The 20368-nt window shown below is 29.6% G+C and overlaps 2 protein-coding genes and 1 non-coding gene across 3 annotated transcripts; 2 read left to right on the forward strand and 1 right to left on the reverse strand.

Annotated features, from left to right (window-relative positions):
* Positions 1 to 1380: 1380 nt before the first annotated feature.
* Positions 1381 to 6237, forward strand: LOC101264233 (lyst-Interacting Protein5-like protein). Its single transcript, NM_001328393.1, is given in 6 exon segments — positions 1381 to 1581; positions 1850 to 1950; positions 2983 to 3092; positions 3626 to 3701; positions 3904 to 4044; positions 5181 to 6237. Coding segments are annotated over 6 exon segments (1251 nt in total). The 5' UTR covers positions 1381 to 1487; the 3' UTR covers positions 5910 to 6237.
* Positions 6238 to 10610: 4373 nt separating this feature from the next.
* On the reverse strand, positions 10611 to 13282 carry LOC101263921 (indole-3-acetate O-methyltransferase 1). Its single transcript, XM_004244037.5, has 4 exons — positions 12980 to 13282; positions 12113 to 12532; positions 11507 to 11782; positions 10611 to 11209 (listed from the first exon to the last, which is right to left on the reverse strand). Exons 1-4 carry the CDS (start codon positions 13100 to 13102, stop codon positions 10856 to 10858), a joined length of 1173 nt encoding a protein of 390 aa, XP_004244085.1. The 5' UTR covers positions 13103 to 13282; the 3' UTR covers positions 10611 to 10855.
* Positions 13283 to 18570: 5288 nt separating this feature from the next.
* Positions 18571 to 18643, forward strand: TRNAE-CUC (transfer RNA glutamic acid (anticodon CUC)). The gene has a single exon. It is a non-coding gene; the product is annotated as a tRNA-Glu (tRNA).
* The last annotated feature ends 1725 nt before the right edge of the window (positions 18644 to 20368 follow it).

The following is a 20368-nucleotide window of genomic DNA, read 5'->3' on the forward strand; positions in this document are numbered from 1 at the left end:
TCGGTACTGAAACATAGTGATCGATTTGAAATTCACTACACTTGCAATAACACTATTAACCTTGATTTGATTTGATACTACACTCTTCAAACTATACAGTTATCTCTAACCTATAGTGGATTCGATTTGATTGTGTTGCAATAACACAGTTAACCCCAAAAGCTACACTCTTCCATGTACGTATCTTTGAGCCATAGTAATCGATTTTGGATTTGATACTGCACTACACTCTTCCATCCATGTGACCAATCCCAAAGATTCCCATGGACATTCTCACAATAAACCTAATAACAATTTTTTTTTCAAAAAATACTTGATATAAACTATATACCCTTTATATAAATAAAATGTCATATGTACACCTTTTTCCAAATCCTATTTGAATGAGATAATTACAAATCCAATTACTAATGGGATTCATCTAGTCTTTTCTAAATATACGAATCCTTATGAAACACAATAAAATAGGTAAAAAAAAAAGGACAAACACAAGTTTAATTTAGAAGATTAAAAATTATTAAAAACAACCGATTAGCAAAAAGACACAATAATTTTATCCTATTAATTTTAATTATTTGTTTGCATTGTTCTATTAGTTGCAACTTTGAATGAATTTTCTTGAAAGGTTGCCACTTTTTTTTTCCTTATTAAAGTCCATTTTACTTCTTATAAGGAAAAAAAATGGCAACTTTATATCAAAACACAAATTTAATTACTTTTTAAAAGATGAAGGGAATATAAAATCGAATATAAATTTTCAAATTACGCTAATTTAATTTATTTCAGTCTCTACAAAAACTTAATATCTTCAATCAAATTAAGATTCAAATTTTCTTCTCTCTATTCACTTCAATATTTAAATTTCACATCATTTATTACTTATTGCTGCTAAAACTAAACAGAAGAGGACGTAAAGAAGCAATGTCCTTTGGTAATTAGCCTAGCTAGTATTGAAATTAATCGTTTTTAGTCGTGATAAAATTTATATAACCAAATTCACAACTTTCAGAAGTCATAATTTTTCGTAAAAATCATAACTTTTTATGAAAGTCATAACCGTACACAAAATCACAACTTTTCATCAAAGTAATAACACTTCATAAAAATCGCAACTCACACCTTTTAAAATCCAAAAAATACATGTACGATTATTGATTTGATTTGAGATTTTTTAATTATTATTATAAATTTAAAGGACCATCTCAATTATTCGAAACAGTTATATGCTTATAATTTCACAATTTTTTATATAAAAAAAAAACAGATAAATCTTTACATATTTTTTTTTCCACACCCCTGCTCTAACCAAAAAAAAGTTAAAAAATTCCTTACTTAAGAAGCGAAGGGCAATTTCATAGAAATAACAATAAAGTCGCATCAATATAAGCACGACGTCGTTTGGCTCAAGAGTATTCGTCATACAAGGAAGCCATTGTTAATCAAAAAAGCACTGAAGTTTTCATAAATCGAAGCTCGTAGAAGTAGCGATGTCGAAGGATAACGAACCAGCAAAGCTCCTATTACCTTACCTTCAACGCGCTGATGAGTTGCAGAAACATGAACCTCTCGTTGCCTACTACTGTAACTCCTAAACCCTATTTTCATTTCATCATGTTGAATTTGGTGAAAATTTGTTTAATTTGGACTTTGTTTATGTTAAGTTTGCTTAAAATTTGTTTGATTTGGACTTTGATTATGTTGAGTTTGGTTAAAAGTTGTTTAATTGGGATTTTGATCATGTTGAATTAGATTAAAAGTTGTTTTATTGGGACTTTGATCATTTTGAATTTGGTTAAAATTTGCTTGATTATGCTGAATTTGGTTAAAAGTTGTTTAATTTTTTGTGCAGGTCGATTGTATGCTATGGAGCGAGGATTGAGGATTCCTCAAAATGAGCGTACAAAAACCACTAGTTCCATCCTTGTTTCGCTTATAAATCAACTTGAAAAGGTTCTCTTTTTATTTTCTTCATGAGCTGAATACCCAAATATTTCTTGTCTGTAAGATTGATTCATGAAATAATTATTACTATTTGAAGTTCTTCTTTTCAATTGAATGCTGAGCATAACCCCTTAACCCCTTCTTTCAGTTGTTTTGTTAGCCTTGATTATTGTATTTCTTTGTTGTTATTAGCCATCGTATTCATTTACGTTATTTCTCCCTATTCTACTTTGGACTGTTTTTCTTATCTTGAAATGAGGGTCTATCGGAGACAGCTTCTCTACCTTTAAGGTAGTGGTAAGGTCTGCGTACATTCTACCTTCCCAAATCCTACTTTGCGCGATTACACTGTGTTTATTGTTGTTGTTGTTTGTGCTTGTTGCTACTGTTGTCTTTTTCATTTGTATTTGAGCCAAGGGCCTATCGTAAACAACTTCTCTACCTTCTCATGGTAGGGTGTGGTGGTTTGCGTACACACTACCCTTCGTTGACCCCACCTGTGGGATTACACTGGGTTTATTCTTGTTGTTTTGCTGAGCATAACGCCTATCTACCTGAGCTTCCTAGAGTATAGTTGAGCTGAAATCTGAAGGAAATATTGGCAGCTATTGCAAAGAGAGTATAATGATGCATTATCTAATAAATAACTGAAAGAGGATTCATATTGCTGGACTCCAAGTATTTTGGGATTGATGATAGTTGATTAATTGATTGACTAGTGTTTAAACATTGAGAACATTTTGTTAATTTTTATTCTTTTTTCTTCTTCAATTGAATACCAAGATATTTCTTGTTGAAATATGGTTGGGTTGTAGGTGTTTTGGGATTTTGATGAAATATTTAGCATCTGAATTTCTCTGTTTCAATTGAACATTCTTCTGCTTGTATCGGCCATGCTAATCTTTTAGAAGAAAACATTTTCTAGTCTGGTTGAATGGTTATATCACTATGTGAGCTTGTAGCTAGAGAGTTGTTTGATGTTTATGTTGGATGTGTCATTTTCGTCTTCTTGTGCGTCATCTTTGTTGCCTCTTTCTACAGGATAAGAAGTCACTGAAATTGGGGCCTGATGATCATTTGCATGTGGAGGGATTTGCCTTGAATGTTTTCGCCAAGGCTGACAAACAAGATCGAGCTGGGCGAGCAGACTTGTATGGACTTTGTCAATTGAGTGACTTGCAACTTTTGCTTTGCACTTGCATCATTCTTCTTATATGGGATTAGTAGTACTACCTTTTCATTGATTAATGATTCCATCTTGACTACATTGTTTTTTTTGCAAAAAAAAAAAAAAAAGGAAAAAAGAAAAGAAAGGAAACCATCTTGGCTGCTTTATCTGGTCTAAATCTTTCATCCTCATGCTGCATGGAATGAGACATGGTTAAGATTAGGATGTTAACTGGTACTAGCTTTTCTCCAGCATCTGTTTTGATCTCTTTCAACTAGATAGCTTTAGCTTCATTTCTAGATTTTACCGTCTTTTCCCTTCCTATTCGGTTAATTAGTTGAAAAGTTCGATATGGTGGCTGTCTTCTGACCTTAGCTATGCTCATTGATCATCAAAGTCATGTTTGATTGATGATACTAATGTAAATGATGTTAATAATAATATTTGTTAAAGTATTGAAGCTTGTTTGTCGATGGATGGTGGAACTTCTTTGCAATGACTGACTGGTTTCTACAGGAATACAGCAAAGACGTTTTATGCTGCGAGTATCTTCTTTGAGATCCTTAATCAGTTTGGTGAACTCCAGCCTGATGTGAGTTTCGATTATATTGTGACAAGCTTTGATCAACTTTTTTCTCTCCTTTTGCTTTTATTTACTTTTCTATGATGATACATGAAAATACATTATTTCTTTTCATCTGTATGGTCACATGTATTTTATATGTATAAGAAAATATGTTTGGTGACATGGGCTCTGCTTGCCAGATTGGTTGACCTCTTATATTTATTATCAGCTTGAGCAGAAGCAGAAGTATGCAGCGTGGAAGGCAGCAGACATAAGAAAAGCTTTGAAAGAAGGAAGGAAGCCTATACCAGGCCCTCCTGGTGATGAAGGAGATACTTCAGAGTTTACCAGTGTACCAAGTAATACCTATGTAGGTTCCATGCTTGTCGTAATTTGTTGCCTAGTATATTATTCTTTCTCAAAAAGTTTTAGGAGGCAGAGTAGTTATGGTCACATGTTACAACAACAGCATAACTAGTGTAATCCCACAAGTGAGATCTGGGGAGGGTGGTGTGTACGTAGCCTTACTCCTACCTCGTGAAGGTAGAGAAGCTGTTTCCCGTAGACCCCCAGCTCAAGTAACACATATGGTCGTAACTCGTATGTTGCACTGAATAATTATTGCAATTGTGGAAACAGACCTTTCGTTATTGATAAGTTTGAATGTGACCTTTCTTTCTGGAGAAAGTAGATGGAAATCAATGGGACAGATGGGGGGCTACTACTGTCCTTTTTGAAGTGTAATTGGAAAGATCTTATAATACTGTCATTTAAAGGAAAGCCTTAATGTAGACCTTCAAAGTTTCTTGTTTTTAGGCCCAATGACGGGCTCTTACTTTAGTGTGTGTTTCCCTGTTAACACTTTAATATTTTTGAGTTTTGAGCATCCTTCGGGGGCCCAGCCCAGTGGTTTGAGCTTGGGACTTTCATGTTGGAGGTCTCAAGTTCGAAACCCTTTGCCAGCGAAAGCAAGGGGTTAGCCTTCTGGGTCGAGCTCGTCGCACCAAGCTTGTCTAGTGCGGGTCACCTCTCCTATGTGGTTTGCGAGTTATTGCATAGAAGTGGGGGTTTAACCCGGTGCGCATCCAAAGGCTAGCGGCTGCGGATTTCCCTTGTCATAAAAAAAAATAATTTTGAGTTTTGAGCTTTGAACATGTGGCTGTTAAATTGCTTAGATTTCTTGCTTGAAATAATTAGTTCCTTTCAAGAGCATCAGAAGACATAGTAATTGCAAGCTATTACTAAAGCTAATGTTTAGTTCATTTCTTTTGTTAGACAATGTTGTCCCACTAATTAGTTTAGTACAGTTTTTGGATTTTATATCATTTCAGTTCTTGATTGGGACATTTTATTTTGGATAAACAATGTTCTCCTACACTTTTTTTCTTTAGTAATATTAGCCTCCTGTAACTTTGCATGTCTTGATGCCTGTCTATGAAACACATTACTTCATCAAAATATATAATTGCAAGCTATTGTTGCTAACTGCCTGTGGCATTGTTGCAGGATCTTCCATCTAGTGGAACTGATTCATTCATCAAACCTGAACCAGAATCAGATTCGTCCAATCACATGTATGACAGTGCACCATTACCTGCAAGACCGTCTCCTCCAGCAACCACCCCACCACCACCTCATTCACACATCCCTCCATCGCCTTCGGCATCGACCACACAGTCACCTCCTTCACATTTCCCTCCATCACCTCCTTCCTATCCTAGTGGTGAGTATCCTTCTCATAATTTTCAGCAGCCTCCACCCGGTGATGCATCTGAAAATTCTTCTTACTCCCAGCCGTATCACCATCAACCTTATACGCAAGAACCACAGTCGCACTTGTCGCAGCCGCACTACCCTTCACAATACCCCAATTTCCAGTCGTATCCTAGCTTTTCCGAGAGTAGTCTTCCTTCTGCACCATCGCATTACCCTTCTTACTACCAAGGTGCGGATGCTTCGTATTCCACATTGCCTCCATCTAACACTGCAAACTATCCATCAAGCGCTCAATACAACTCAAATGACAGAAATGGGTCTGCACCAGAAGTTGCAGCTGCTCCAGCGAAAACATACGCATACGACAGCAATTACCAGCCCCCTCCGGAGAAAATAGCTGAAGCACACAAGGCTGCAAGGTTTGCTGTCGGAGCTCTGGCATTTGATGATGTCTCTATCGCTGTAGATTACCTCAAAAAATCACTTGAGTTGCTGACAAACCCATCAGCTGATCAATGAAGTGTATTGTGCTAAACAGTTGGACTCATCGAGTGTGCAAACATTCTTCTGCTGTGTTTTCACTATTTGATTTATTTGTAGATTGTGGTTTTCATCGACTGAGCTATCGTTTCATAGTGTTGGTGTTATGTATGCATGCGTCTACGAGTCCCATCATCGTTTTTCTTTAGAGAGCTAATATATATGTGGTGATTCTGTACTTTTATTTGTTTGATAAACTATGTTCCTTGGAATATTCATCAATTTTGATTGCACCTAGAAAAGAAACAAGAAAAGTATATCTCCATAGTACAAGGAGAGTATCATAGTAATGCACAAATTTTAGTCATCTTGAGCTGTGAGTTGAAGCTAAGTTGTCAGCTTCTTTACATTAAGTAAATAAAAGTGTATATTGTATGTATAACAATTTAAGCTTTTCGATGAGATTATAAGTAAGTCGATGCACTAATGCAACCAACATTTATGAGTCTTGTCCTTGTTATTATCAAGTTCTATGTTTCTCATCATTCATTTTGGGTATTATTGATACCTCCAAGGAAAAACAATATCTTTTTCTGTAGGGTAAAAACATAGCCTAATCAAATTTCTTTTCTAGATTCCTAGGTTGAGAAAAACTATATATCACTATTAATCATCCATATAAAACTTACCCTTTCTCAATTACTTTCTATAGATACAAATTCTTGATTTTTCTTCTTCTTCTACAAGTCATGGGTGCAAGTACTCTTTGTGGGTTTGGACAAATTAGTTTAAAATGCCTTTGGGCATCAATGAAGAAGAAAAAAAGACAAAATCAACATCATCATGATCAGAAGAAGAAGAATAAATTCTTGAAGGATGCTACTAATAGTAGTAAAAATGATTTTGTGACATTAGAGGAATGTATATTGGCTTCACCAGGGTCTAATAAACAATCCTCTAATAAAGTTTATCCTTCACTTGGAGGACTATTATTATCTTACAATAATGGTAGTACTAATAATGTTGAAATTATTAGTAGCTATCAAAAAAATAATAGTTGTAGTACTAGTGAAGTTGTTGAAGTAATTAAAGATCAAAGAGAAGATAATTGTTCTTCAATTTGTAGAAGCCAAAGTGGAAAATTCAAGAAAAAAGTGAGTTTTAGATATCCTGAGGTGGCTGATGTATTCATATTAGACAATTGAATAAATAATAAAAATGTTATGTCACTATGATCACTGGCTACAATCAATAGCTTTTGACTGACTTCAAACTTTTCTGAGAGCCTTGAGTACAAACAAATCGTAATAAATAACGTTATCTTTAAATAAATCTTATTTGATGTGAATTCAAATTAATCAGTGATTTACTTGCAGTTGGTTTTTAAGTATTACTTATTGTATTGTTAGTTTAAATATAATGTTTATTTTTTTATTATATTATATCATAAAATATATTATTATATTATGATGAAAAATCTCATTTTATATAACAATTTATTCAATTTAATTGTGTCATTATCTTATTTTATTCTTTAATTACCAAACATTTTATAATAATTCTTTAAATCACATATCACATATCTTTAGTTTAATATAACATATAATAGTGATTTTTAAAAAATAATCATATTGAATCAAAATCAAATAAATAAATTAAAATGAAAATATTCTTATTTGGAAAGGCTGGTAAGATGTTGTTGACATGCATGCATATATATCATTGTCAAGAAGAGACAAAATAGAAAAGAAAATGAGACAAACTTACTGAATTACCAATTTTAATTATTAATGTTATATGTCACTTCATTTTCCTAAGAAAATATAGCATGTCCCTTAACTTATTATAACTTGCAAAATGTCTTTACTTTCCCATATTTTTTGTCGGACAATTATATAAAAAATGGAGTACCTAAACATTATTCATAATTCATAAAAGACAAGAAAAATTAAATATTTTTTTGTTCTTATTGATGTGTCATTACTTTTATATCACACAAGTATAGCAATTTAATTGGCCTCGTTCATCGTTAATGCAAGAGCGTTTGATCAGTGAGCTATATGTAATTATCATTAAAAAAATTGGTGATATTTTAAGATCAGAATCTATCTTAATTTGATCCTTTAATCAAGTAGTGTTTTCTTTTTTAGCTAAATTGTTCAAAAACATCTCAATATTCGATTAACTTCTCAGAAATTTCATAAAATGAGCTTACTAGAGATCTCAGTTATCAAACTTCGCATGAATTGCTAAGTACTTTTTTTTTTCATTTGTTGTTCGCTATTCGCATTGGAATCTGACTAAATTTAAATTTACGCTAGAAAGTCTTATATTTGGAAGTAAAATATTCCCTAACAAAAACGATTTCATATATAACCAGAGAGACTTAAACTCAAAATGTCTATTTACAAATAAATTAAATACTTACCACTCAACTATAATTCGATGTTGGTCATCATTTATTTTCTGTCTCACTGTAAATCATTCTCTAAGGAACAAAATTGTAGTGGGACTTTGGGCAAAGTATTCATGGTTTTGGTTTTGGATTTATCAGGCAAAATGAAAACAGGGCCCTAGTCTTGTACTCTTATATCCACTACACAACTAGTAATTAAAAGTAAAAATTAGTAAACTAATCAAAATAAATAACATATTTAATAAAAATATTTATACTTTATAAATATTAGCAATAATATCAAAAATGTCGTTATTTTAAAAAATTTATGTGTCCCAATTTTCTTCCTATTTTATCTCTCTTTTTCAATTAATTCTATATATCCTTTTTTTAGAAAAAAAAATTATTCTCTCTCATATTTTTATCTTTTCAAATTGTTAATTCTCTCTCCCATTTAATTTTTTTTATCTCTCATGGTTATCTTTTCTGATTTTCCTCCAACATTCAAATTGCAAGTATTTTTTTGCCATATATTTTGTTTGTTTTTTTAGTTCAAAATTGAATCAACAAGAAATCCTTTGATTAACGTATCTCTAATCTTTATCCTATTTTCAGATTTCTTTTCTAATTTTATTTTTGTTTAAATCTTAAAAGAATATTGTTTGTATTTTTCAATTTCCGTTATGATTTACTCTCCAATGGTTGAATCTAAGAGGCTTACTAGAGGTATTCATCTTAATCAACTAATTTCTGGTGACTTTTCATCCTTTAATTTATTTATTATTTAACAAATAGTATATAATGTATGATCCGCTGCTAAAATGAGGGAAGAAAAAGGGTAAGAACATTTGCAAGACTCATTGGTGTGCAAAACCTTCCTCAAATTCAGAACGCAAATGTAGAATCTTTGTCTACTCGTGAGGATCTTGAAAAAGACGACGAAGATCGAATAGTTGTCGAACAATTTTCTATTAGTTTGTTTTGTATTTATAGTTTTTTTTTAGAATTTGGTATGCTTTCTTTAATTTGTATTCAAATCACTTATGTATAATATCAATATTTATATTTATTAAAAATTTCATGTTGCATGGTTTATGAATCTTGTATTTGTCCCTAATTTGTATTCATCCAAATGTATGTCAACTAGTTATGTATTTTATTTATAAGAAGAACAACTTTCTATTAGTTTATTTGTATTCGAATACAAATACAAATAATAGACATATTGGAATGAATACGACTTAGAAAAGGAAACAAGATTTTGAAAAGAAAAATAAATACATAGTGAAAATATATATGAATACAAATGTATTTCTTAAATAGCTACATTTTATTTGACATACATATTGGAATGAATACAAACTAACAAAGGTATGTCAACTTGAATTTGATATTTTTTTCTAATTTGTATTTATTCTAAAGATATGTCAACTAGTTATGCGTTTTATTTAAGAATGAGTACACCAAATATTCAATTATTTCTTTTCAATTTTATATTTCATTCACTTTTTCATCATACTAATTTTTTGTATTTTATATATTATTATACAAAATTCTAAATAAAAACTAGAATAAATAGAAATACAAATAAAATACATATTGAAATGAATACATATAGGATTTTTGAAGAAAAAATTAACTATATAGGGAAAAAATATATGAAAATACAAATATATTTCTTAAATGACTATATAGATAAATTCGGCATACCTATTGAAATGAATACAAACTAATAAAAAACTATAATAAATATAAATAGAATATATTGTAGAATGAACATAATTTTAAAAAGGTAAAATTCTGGAGAGAAAAAAAACAAAATTTAAATTTAATTTGAAAATGTAACTGATGAAAAAATTAAAGATGCTTGCCTTTTTTTGAAATATTCCCCCTTAATTTTCTCCTTTTTGTTATTAAATAATTATATTCTTTAAATAAAAATAAATAATAAAAATATACATAACAAACTAAAATGACATTTTTACTAAATATTGAAATTGTTGCTAATGAGTCCTCTTAAATGCTAAATCAAAATATTGACATTTTAAAAAAATTTCCCTAATTAAAATCATCAATCTAGTTCTTGCCTAAATAGGACCTTTTTTTTCTTCTCATAGACTATGTATTCTACTACCTTACTTGTGATAAGTTACTTGCGAGTTTTTTATTTTTTTAATCAGTAATTTTGAATTCGAGGCAGTCAAAAAATCAATAGTAAGGCTCATTTATACCGTTAAGGGCCTTACATGATGTGGTTTTAGTTTCGAATCCTAGGGATATATTTTGGACCAAATGTCAGATTCAAGCTAGAAAATCGTTAAGGTAGGAATAAATATGAAACAAAATTATTAACAACGCGAGATTTTTATAGATTGAAAAATTAAACAAATGACAAATGTCTAAGGTTTGTTTAAATCACAAATTTAAACATTTAATTTTTACCGATCATATATTATCAACCAAACCAAACTACAAGTCAGTCTTAATTTCTCTAACAATATTTCATTCTAATACATGAGAGACATATAGACTTTCACTAGAGCCTCTTTGTCTCTCTTTTGAAAATTCTACTAATTAAACATTCAAATCTCTACACAAGAGAAAGTGAAGCAACAATATGAAAAAACTGAAGATTCTGAAGAAGCTCTTTTGCATGACACGTGGCTCGTTCCTCCACTCTGGTGAACAGCTCATCACTGAGCTGTTCACCAATGTGGGCATCGACGAGCACCCCACTAACACTTCTACAGCTGTTAGCCAGTGCTCGTCCTATTTCAGCCGCGTCGTCTGGATGGCTAACCACAAGAGGGCTACCTCCCCTAAAAACTTGAAGATTGTTAATTTTGAATGAGTCATTTGCTTCTACCACTTCTTTGAAATCTTGAATGCTTGGTGCATACACTGGAATATTGAACTTGTCCCTTTTCTCACTAGTAATTAGGCCCTGTAATTCATACAAAAATTATTAGAGATAGACAAATGAACGAATTAAACTATGTGATATCTGAAATTCACTATCTATTCATTTAATCATATGATATATGAAACTCACTATCTAGACAACCTGAATACTTAACTATCTGATATCTGAAACTCACTCACGCGTCTTATTAAGTATATTCAGGTTGAGTAGGTTTACTACAAAATAAAGGAGTACTTTCCATCAAAAAGGTCTGTTTTTCCTTTTTATGAGTCTTAAATTCGAGACTTCTGATTGAAGAAATACGAGAATGATGTTTACCTCTTGGACAAGATCATCCCAAGCATCTTGAAAGTGTGTACCAAAGAGAAGTCCAGCCCCACCTTGATCAGTAGGGTCAACAGAAGTTCTACCTAAACAAGCTAAAAACATAGAACCACCTCTCTTCATTTCTTTGGACCTACATCCCAAAAAATAAGCCAAATCTGTCTGAAATTGCTTTCTGTATGCATTTGCTGTGCTCTCATTTGCTCCATGTATGTATATTTTTCCTTTGTTATATGCTGGTGATCTCTTATCCAACACTATCTCCGGCACCTGTATCCAGATGAACCGTTAAACAAGGGTAATTTGGTCCACGAAGATAAAATAAAAGTGAAAAATTAAAGGTAAAAATGATAAATATATCTTCATATGCCGGGCTGGTCTATAAAATTATGACATGTGTATATCTTTATTTTGGTCGGCAAGAGCATCAGTATCCCAAAATTATGACCATTAGTATTTTAGACGGCAGGAACATCAGTTCAAAAAATATAACTACTATTTATAATAATTGAAACATATTTATTGTTTTTCCCAAAATTGAATTACTAAATACGAGTGGATATAACTTAAACTCGAAGGGACACGTAAAAGTTTAATTACCTGAGAGAGCCAATGCAGAGAAAATGCGGAATAGAAAACATCGATAGATCTGGCCGGGAAAAGACGCCGGTAAAAGGAACCAGGAACTCCGGCGGCGAAATAAGAGCGGTGGCTATTAGAAGCTAAGCATTCTTCCATACTTCCACAGCCATTATTAGCTAAAGGCGGTAGCAATTGAAACAGAGTGTTGAAATCGTTCGACGGTAGATCGGAGAAGAAAGCTGAAAATTCCGGCGGCTCTTGTCCGGTGGCTTCGTAACGCTTGCTCATGTGTTCGACGATTACGTCGATAATGAAAATCGTGTTGCCACCGCAGGAACATCCTAAATCGGCGATTACGAATGGAATCTCCGGCGAGTTTAGCTGAACTCCGTCGAGGGTATCTTTCAATAAGTGTAGCATTGATCGTGCATGTTGCCCCTGAATAATAATAGGATAATAACACAAGGGTTCAATTTTACGTTAAGGAAAAATTGAAGGACTGGACTTATTTTTGCAAATAATCCAAAATTACTATTTTGAACTAAACTTGCAGATACAGATTCAACAGAACTCAGTAACTTTGAATTAAAATTTTGTATCTGAAGTAAAATTTCGTTCAATATAAACAAATAAATTTAGTGAACTACTTTTTCTAGAATCCACAATTCATACACTCGAAAATTAGTTACGTTATTAAATTTTATAGAAAAATAAAAGATTTTAGAGTTTAGCCAGAAGATATTTATATATTTGATTTAAAACTTTAATTGCTAGCACTTAAATCACTCAAACTTAAATATTCATCTAAATTAGAGTAAAATTAATTTTACAAAATACTTGAAAGTGATAACTAAATACTCAAAATTAAAAAAAATAAATATGGACCTGAGCTTGAGAGTTATTGACATAACTAGCTTCTCCTTTGCCTCCCTTCATACTAAGCATTCTTTCAAGTTTCAAGTTTGAAACAACAACATTATTGTTATTATTGTCTCCTAAAGGTGCCATATTAATTTGTCTCTATTGTTTTGCTAGTGAACAAAGAGAACTATATGGGAATGTGTTGATAATAAAAATGACAAGAGATAGTGTAGGTATATATAGAAGTGTGTAGTACTAGTTTGGATACATAATAATTAAAAATTATGCCTTTTTATGCAATATTTTGGAACATAAAGGTTAAAGTATAGACAAAAAAATAAATTAAAGGTGGTGAATTGAATTTGGTATTGGGGTGGGGTGGGGTGGAGTGGAGAGGTGGGTGGGTAGTGGTTAAAAGTGCAAGAGAATTTAGTATATTTATTCTCTTGAATATTGATAAAATTTTATTTTGATTTAAAGTAGATTTGATTTTTATGAACTGTATTTGCTTGAATTGAGAATCTATAAAAAAATAATTTGAGTATAACAGCTGTCGTACGCTCCATTCTTCACTCTACAGGATTACATCAGATAATTTTTTATTGTGTTGTTATTGTTATCTTTAAGCTTTAATTAATTATTATGTGCACTTTTGGTGCCTTTGAGTGCTTAAAAAATTTAACAAATTACTAAAAACTAAAAAATATAATTATCGATATATTATGTTAAAGTTTTCAATACTAAGGGGCCAAAAATTGTTAATTCAGTGTTAAATATGCTTAACAAAATATCTAGAATTAGAATTTTTCGATAATTGAGGGATCAAAAATATAATTTTTCTAGAAATGAAAAATAATTTGCAGAAAAGGTCACATGGAAACAGTTATAACCAAGTAGGTCCAAGATTCACGCCGGATTTGCATCTTTATTTTATGTATACACATATAATCTCGTTAATTAATTGAGTCAAGGCTAAACTATATATCCAAATATTAAATTTATTATTCTACGTACCCTTGTTTATTATCACACAAACATCTTCGATTTATTTTATATCATAAATATAAGTTAATGTGTCAATATGTAAATAGTTAGAAGTCAATTTCTTTAAATTGGAATCCAGAAAAAAGGTGAGTTTCTGTCTGTAGATAATAATTATGATTAATTGAAGAATACGAATCATTTTCACAGTTATCGTTCATTTTAATTATCATTTCAATATCAATATTTAGGTACTCAATAAAAACATGTGCACGAAATATTTAAGACTCATTTTACACCATAAATTTTATAAATCGTGCTGAGACAAATATTGTCAAGCAAAGTGGAAAGGACAGAGTTTAGGGATTTCCATTTTTTCCACTACCTTTAATTAATGAAATATCAAGAATTTTCCTAATTAAAATTTACAAGAATAATAGGATAATTAAGCCCTAACACCAAACTCACTTATCACTTTTTAATTATATTATTTATCACATTATCATGTTACAATATGCTAACAAGTAATAACTAGTACCAATAATTCCGATATTTTCATTAAATAACAAACTTAAAATAGTTAAAACAAGAATAATATGTTTACAATAGAAAAATAACAAATTAGGAATAAAATCTCAAGATTATCTTTAGTAAGAATAAAAAAATTAACCAAGAAATAAAAAAATGGAAGTGTAGTGGCTAATTAGTCTGTACGTGCATGGCCAATAATTAAGGATTAATTAAATTAATCACTTAAAATATTGTGAGTACATGAGTGCAAATAATTAGTAATATACTTAATTAGTTCCACGATCTCGTTAATGCTGTATAATAGTAACCGTTTATGGTCAACACTTAACAGTATGATTAGAGAAAAATAAAAAATAATACTATTAGGAATAATATCACTTTTTAGTCCCTAAGGTATTGGTAAAATTCTGATTTCGTCCTTATAATTTATCATTAGCACATAATTTAACCCCCTCAATTAGTTAAAATGTATAATTTTGATCTCTTTGAAAAGAAACAAAATGTTATATTTGGTGAATAATTAATAATAGTAATAAATTTATGAGATAACCAAGAAGTAATCATGTTCTTGTTGCGCGCTTGAGTTTGCGCTCATTTCTATGGTTTCAAATCATGCACGACACTAGCAATAATCTGATTCTTTAAAAAACAAATGTATTTAACTGTCACCACTCAACTTATAATTACAATAAGCAAGCAAATGAAGGAAAATAATTAACGTATCGACTATCGCTTCATTGTATAGTAAGTGATGACAATTATTCATCTTAGTTCACAAACAAAGGGATGAAACTAATGAAATGTACATTCAATTACAAATTCTTTGTTAGATATTATAAGGATTAAATTTAGAATTTATCAATAATTGAGGACTAAAAGTGAAATTAACCTATAATCATTTTTAAAAAAAGGGACATACCTAACCCAAACAAATAGGAAGGAAAAAAAAGGGCTTCTCATGTAACTAACTAAGTGCAAAGCATATATACACAAAAATGACCAAAAGCATACTAAAAAAAAACTAAAATTGTTAGCAAAGAATATTTATAACATGTGTTTGTTGTTAGTTGTGTATGTTTGTTTTTGCTTTTGAATTGGGTGAATCATTGACTACTAATGCTAGTATATTATAATTAATAATATAATACTTCAACTATAAATGTATGAGGACAAGAACTAATGATTCCTAAAAATACAACAAATTATTATATTTGTATACCTAAACTATGATTTGGTATTATACTTCAAATGAGATTCAACTCAAACTATTGTTTCTTTATTTTGTGTTTTAAAAATAATCATATCTAACATATATGTATCTTTTGTGGTAGGGGCTAGAGGGGTTGATAAAAAGTTAAAAAGGGATAGGTTCATCGAATTTTGTAGAACATCTATTAAATATAATTGATATTGAATTTTGTTCAACAATAATATATTTGGTGTAATTTTATATAAGTGAAGTTTAAAAATGATAGCTCCTATCTTGATAAGGTAGAGAAATTGTTATTGTTAAGAGACTCGATTTAAAAAAAAAAGTTTTTAAAAGTGCAAATTTGAAAAATACAAAATCGACTAATTAACTCAAATAACTTGTTATAAGAATTTGAATTTGTGTACTCATACAGAGGGTTGGACTATGAGTCCGCTCAGCAAACGAGGCTCGGGTAAGGTAGATGGTTATGATGTATCGTAGATCGGACATTGCTTTTCCAGGCTTCAGGATGCCTTCAGGAGCGGCTCAAGCATATTAGTGACCTAAAGCAAAAATCAAACGGGGCTTAAACTGGAATTGTTAATAACTTTTATATAATTGATTTCTTCTAGTTTTCAATTGATAATATAATCATTCTTATTTTAAATTATTTTTCATAAGATATAGTACTCCAAATATGTCAAATTTCTTTTAATAATTTCTTCATTTTCATGAAAAGTTTACTTTTTCTACAAATTGTATTAAATTTGTTAAAAATAATAACTTATAACCTATAATTATTAAAAATAATAAAATACATATCTTTTTTTAACACTGTAGATAGAATATATTGCCTATTCTTACAGAGAATCCAAATAGATCTAAGAGTGCAAAAAAGGAATTATTTTGAGCTCGTCGTTGAAAAGTTACACTATAAGTACAAAGCTAGAATTATCTTTTTATGTATATATAAGAGCAAAATATATAGTAGATATTGAAATTTTTGTGCTTATTTGCGTTTACTTCTATATATTTTGAGTCCTCTTTAACGAAAAATTTAATTTCGTCTTTGACTAAATAAGTGTAAGTGTACTTAAGGTTAACTATTTTTCATCAATAGTCTTTATTTTCTCTCTCGAAATTTAGCATAAGATCTCCATAAATCCAGCTTAATTTGTTTCTATTAGCCTATTAACACATGAATTATTAGGGTCTATACATAGACTGATCATTTAAGTTTTGTTAAAATGGAATTATTAAGAAATTGTTCAAACGTGCTTGATTAATTTTCCTAGACTATATGTATATTAAAATAAGAGAATTTGAGTTCTATTTTTTTTTCTGTAAAAAGTTAAAAGTATTTTTCTTCTTAAAAGGTTTGGTCTTTTGCTTTATAAAAACAAACTTTCTTACAAAGTTTCTATGGAAAGTATTGAAAAAACATGCATGTTTCTTTGTTTTTGTTGCTCGATAGAGAATTCTTTGTAATTATCTCTTAAGAAAAAACAGGTTATAAAAAATATATACTGAATTTAAAATTTATGAATTTCTATATTAATTTTAAATATATAATAATAAGGCACTCAATTTACAATTTAATACAATTATAAGTACTTAATTTAATAGATTTCTTGATACATATATAAAGTTATATATATTCATAAGCCGGGCTAAATTTTTTGCCTTCAAAAATTCATTCGCATTTTATAACTTTAATATTTAAAATTACAAACTTATAAACTTTAAATAATGATTTTTTAATTCCGTCTTCCATTAGATTAAATTTTTTTTACTAAATTCACATAACAAACGAAAACGTGAAAATAGCCAAATCACATGTGATACTAGTAGATTACTATTTCCCAACACTACAAAATAGTAAAATTTATAAAAAATATATATAAAATTAAAAAAATAGGAATATAACAGTCTATATTATTTTGATTTTTGGTTGGAGCATTTATAGTATAGGCAATATAATTAATTAATTACTGTGCAGGCATGAAATTTTTTTACTGTTGGTCTACTTTATTTTTTATTTTTGGTTGGAGCATATATAGTATAGGTAAAATAATTATTTGAGTTTAAATTTAATATCCGTTGAAAATTGTGATAGATAAATATGATTTCTTCGTATATTTTACCTGGTGTGAATTCTTACCTATTAATTAAAACTTCAAAACAAATACTTAATATCGGAATTTTTTAATTTTTTTTTAGCATTAACATGAATGTATAATATTTTTACAGTATTGTAGAAATGCCACTTGCCCTTTTTTTTTATTTTTTGTTTCTACTTTTAACCTTTAACCTTAAAGGTTCTCCAAAATTTGTCTTTTCCTTTGTAAAAGTAACAATAATTCTCCCAATTACTACTTTACACAATAATTGGTCATGCCTCTATAGTTTTTTTTTTACTTTTTACAGTTTTAATAATGAGTAATGTTGAAGCTTTCTAGTTTGACCAGACTCATTACTTTATACTCCTTCCGTTTTAAAAAATGACCTAGTTAATTTGAAACGGAGTTTAGAAAAAAGAATGATTTTTTAAAAAAATTTTATGATTATAAATTAAAATTATATCAAATGTACCAAAATGTCTTTTAATTTTGTGATTTTAAACATAGCACGTGGAAAGTTAAAAGTTAAAGTGTTGTAAAAAAAAGAGTCATTCTTTTTTAAACAAACTAAAAAGGAAATAAGGACATTCTTTTTTAAACCGAGGAAGTACTATGTTTATTTGCTATTAAAAGTATCTTTTGTGTCGACAATCTTTCGAAAATGGTTATTTCACTTAGTAACAGAGTTAGAATTATGAGTTTGGTGTTCTAAATTTTAAGAGAAGACAAAATTTAAAAAGAAAAAGAAAATTTTGTTAATATTACAATTTAAACCCATATTTCATGTCAAGTCCATTGTAGTCTAGTTGGTTAGGATACTTGGCTCTCACCCGAGAGACCCGGGTTCAAGTCCCGGCAACGGAAAATTTATTTTTTGGACATTGGGATAAGAAATCTTGAAACTATATATTATGATATAATTTTAATTTTTTTAAATTAATTTACAAAAAAAATAAAATAAAAGGACACAAATAGAGTTAAAAAGAAAGAAAGTATTAGAAAAGGCTGGAAAAATAGTTAGACATATGCATGCAAATTTCATTGTCAAGAAGAGGTCAAAAGAATAAACTATGATAATAATTAACTGACAAAAATAAAACCAATAATAGTATTACTGATGTTGTTACTCACTTTATACATAAGGGGAAAAAAGGGTACGTTATACATCTCATATAATTCTTTAAAGCTTTCGATATTATTGTCCTTTCAATAAAGTCAGGTAGAAGCAAGAGGTTCATTCAAACATTTTTTTAAAGAAAATTTATGCTAAATTTAGTAAATTTTGAATTTTTCTAATTTTTTAATATATTCATTTTGCAATTTAGTCACGAAGACATGAAACTATTCTTATTCAAGAAAAGACGATCCATCGATACATGTGATATGTTAAATTATGTGTATAATTATATATTTGACTTCCTTTAGTTGAAATCTCTGTTTTGCAATTAACTTTAACATGTTTTTCGGTTTGGACCAAAATCAAAAAACATTATTTTTAGAATTTCATTAAATATATCTTTAGTAAAAAAAATTTTTGTAAATAGAGTTGTGTTATATATATTATTTTACTTTGATTTATAGGTCTTTAAGTATAAATCATGATAGTGTCCCCATACGATTTTTTATGTCTTGACTTTTTTAGCTTAGCATATATTAATCATATTTGTATCTTCACGTTTATTTTATTTTTATATTTTAAACATTTATACTAAATATTACAATTTTTCTTTCTTCTTATCCAAAACAAAAACTAAAGAAACATTTTATCTTTCTATGGGTCACACCTTGTTCAATTCAATGTACATATATATATGACACCTTAGGGTTGCACATATATAGTAATATAATAATTGCATTTTCAAGTTGAAGAAGAAAGCAATGCATGGCTTCAATATGAAGATATATACACAATAACAACAATAAATCAACGGAATAATTTTATAAGTGGAGTCCGAAAAAAATAAGATATATGTGATCTTAATTCTTATATATACATTTATACGTGGAAAACAAGTAGTGGACCCTCGACAAATTTTTCTTTTTATTTGAATTTGGAACGATCGATAATGTGAACGAATTCATAGAATATGTTATGGTCCAAGAAAAAACACGTCTACGGTTTTTTTTACTTTCATGGCGTGTTGGAAACTTTGAAGATTACTTTACTCTAGCTACAGTAATAATGAAAAACAAGTACTGTTTATATTATTACATTTTGTAAAAGATAACTACAAATAATTAGGGGTAAATTTAGAATTTTTTCAAAAAGATAATTATAAATAATTATCGTTGATTAAGTGAATTAATGAAAAACACACAGAAATTCTAAAATAATATGTTAAACTCGAATCGACCGAAGGGTACAATGAGTAAAACTAGCTACCCAAAATATATAAGACAAGTAACCTAATTTATCTTGATTATTTACTCTATTACAGAGATATCTGGTGTACAAATTATCTCGCGATATATTCGAGAAAAAATCATACTCAGGGGTGGCGTCACGCTTTTTTGATACACTTTTATCAGAAAATTACGCGCGATATATTCGAGAAAAGACCACACCTAGGGGTGAAGTCACGCTTTTTT

Source organism: Solanum lycopersicum, chromosome 7, assembly GCF_036512215.1.
Source record: "Solanum lycopersicum chromosome 7, SLM_r2.1".
Taxonomy (NCBI): domain Eukaryota; kingdom Viridiplantae; phylum Streptophyta; class Magnoliopsida; order Solanales; family Solanaceae; genus Solanum; species Solanum lycopersicum.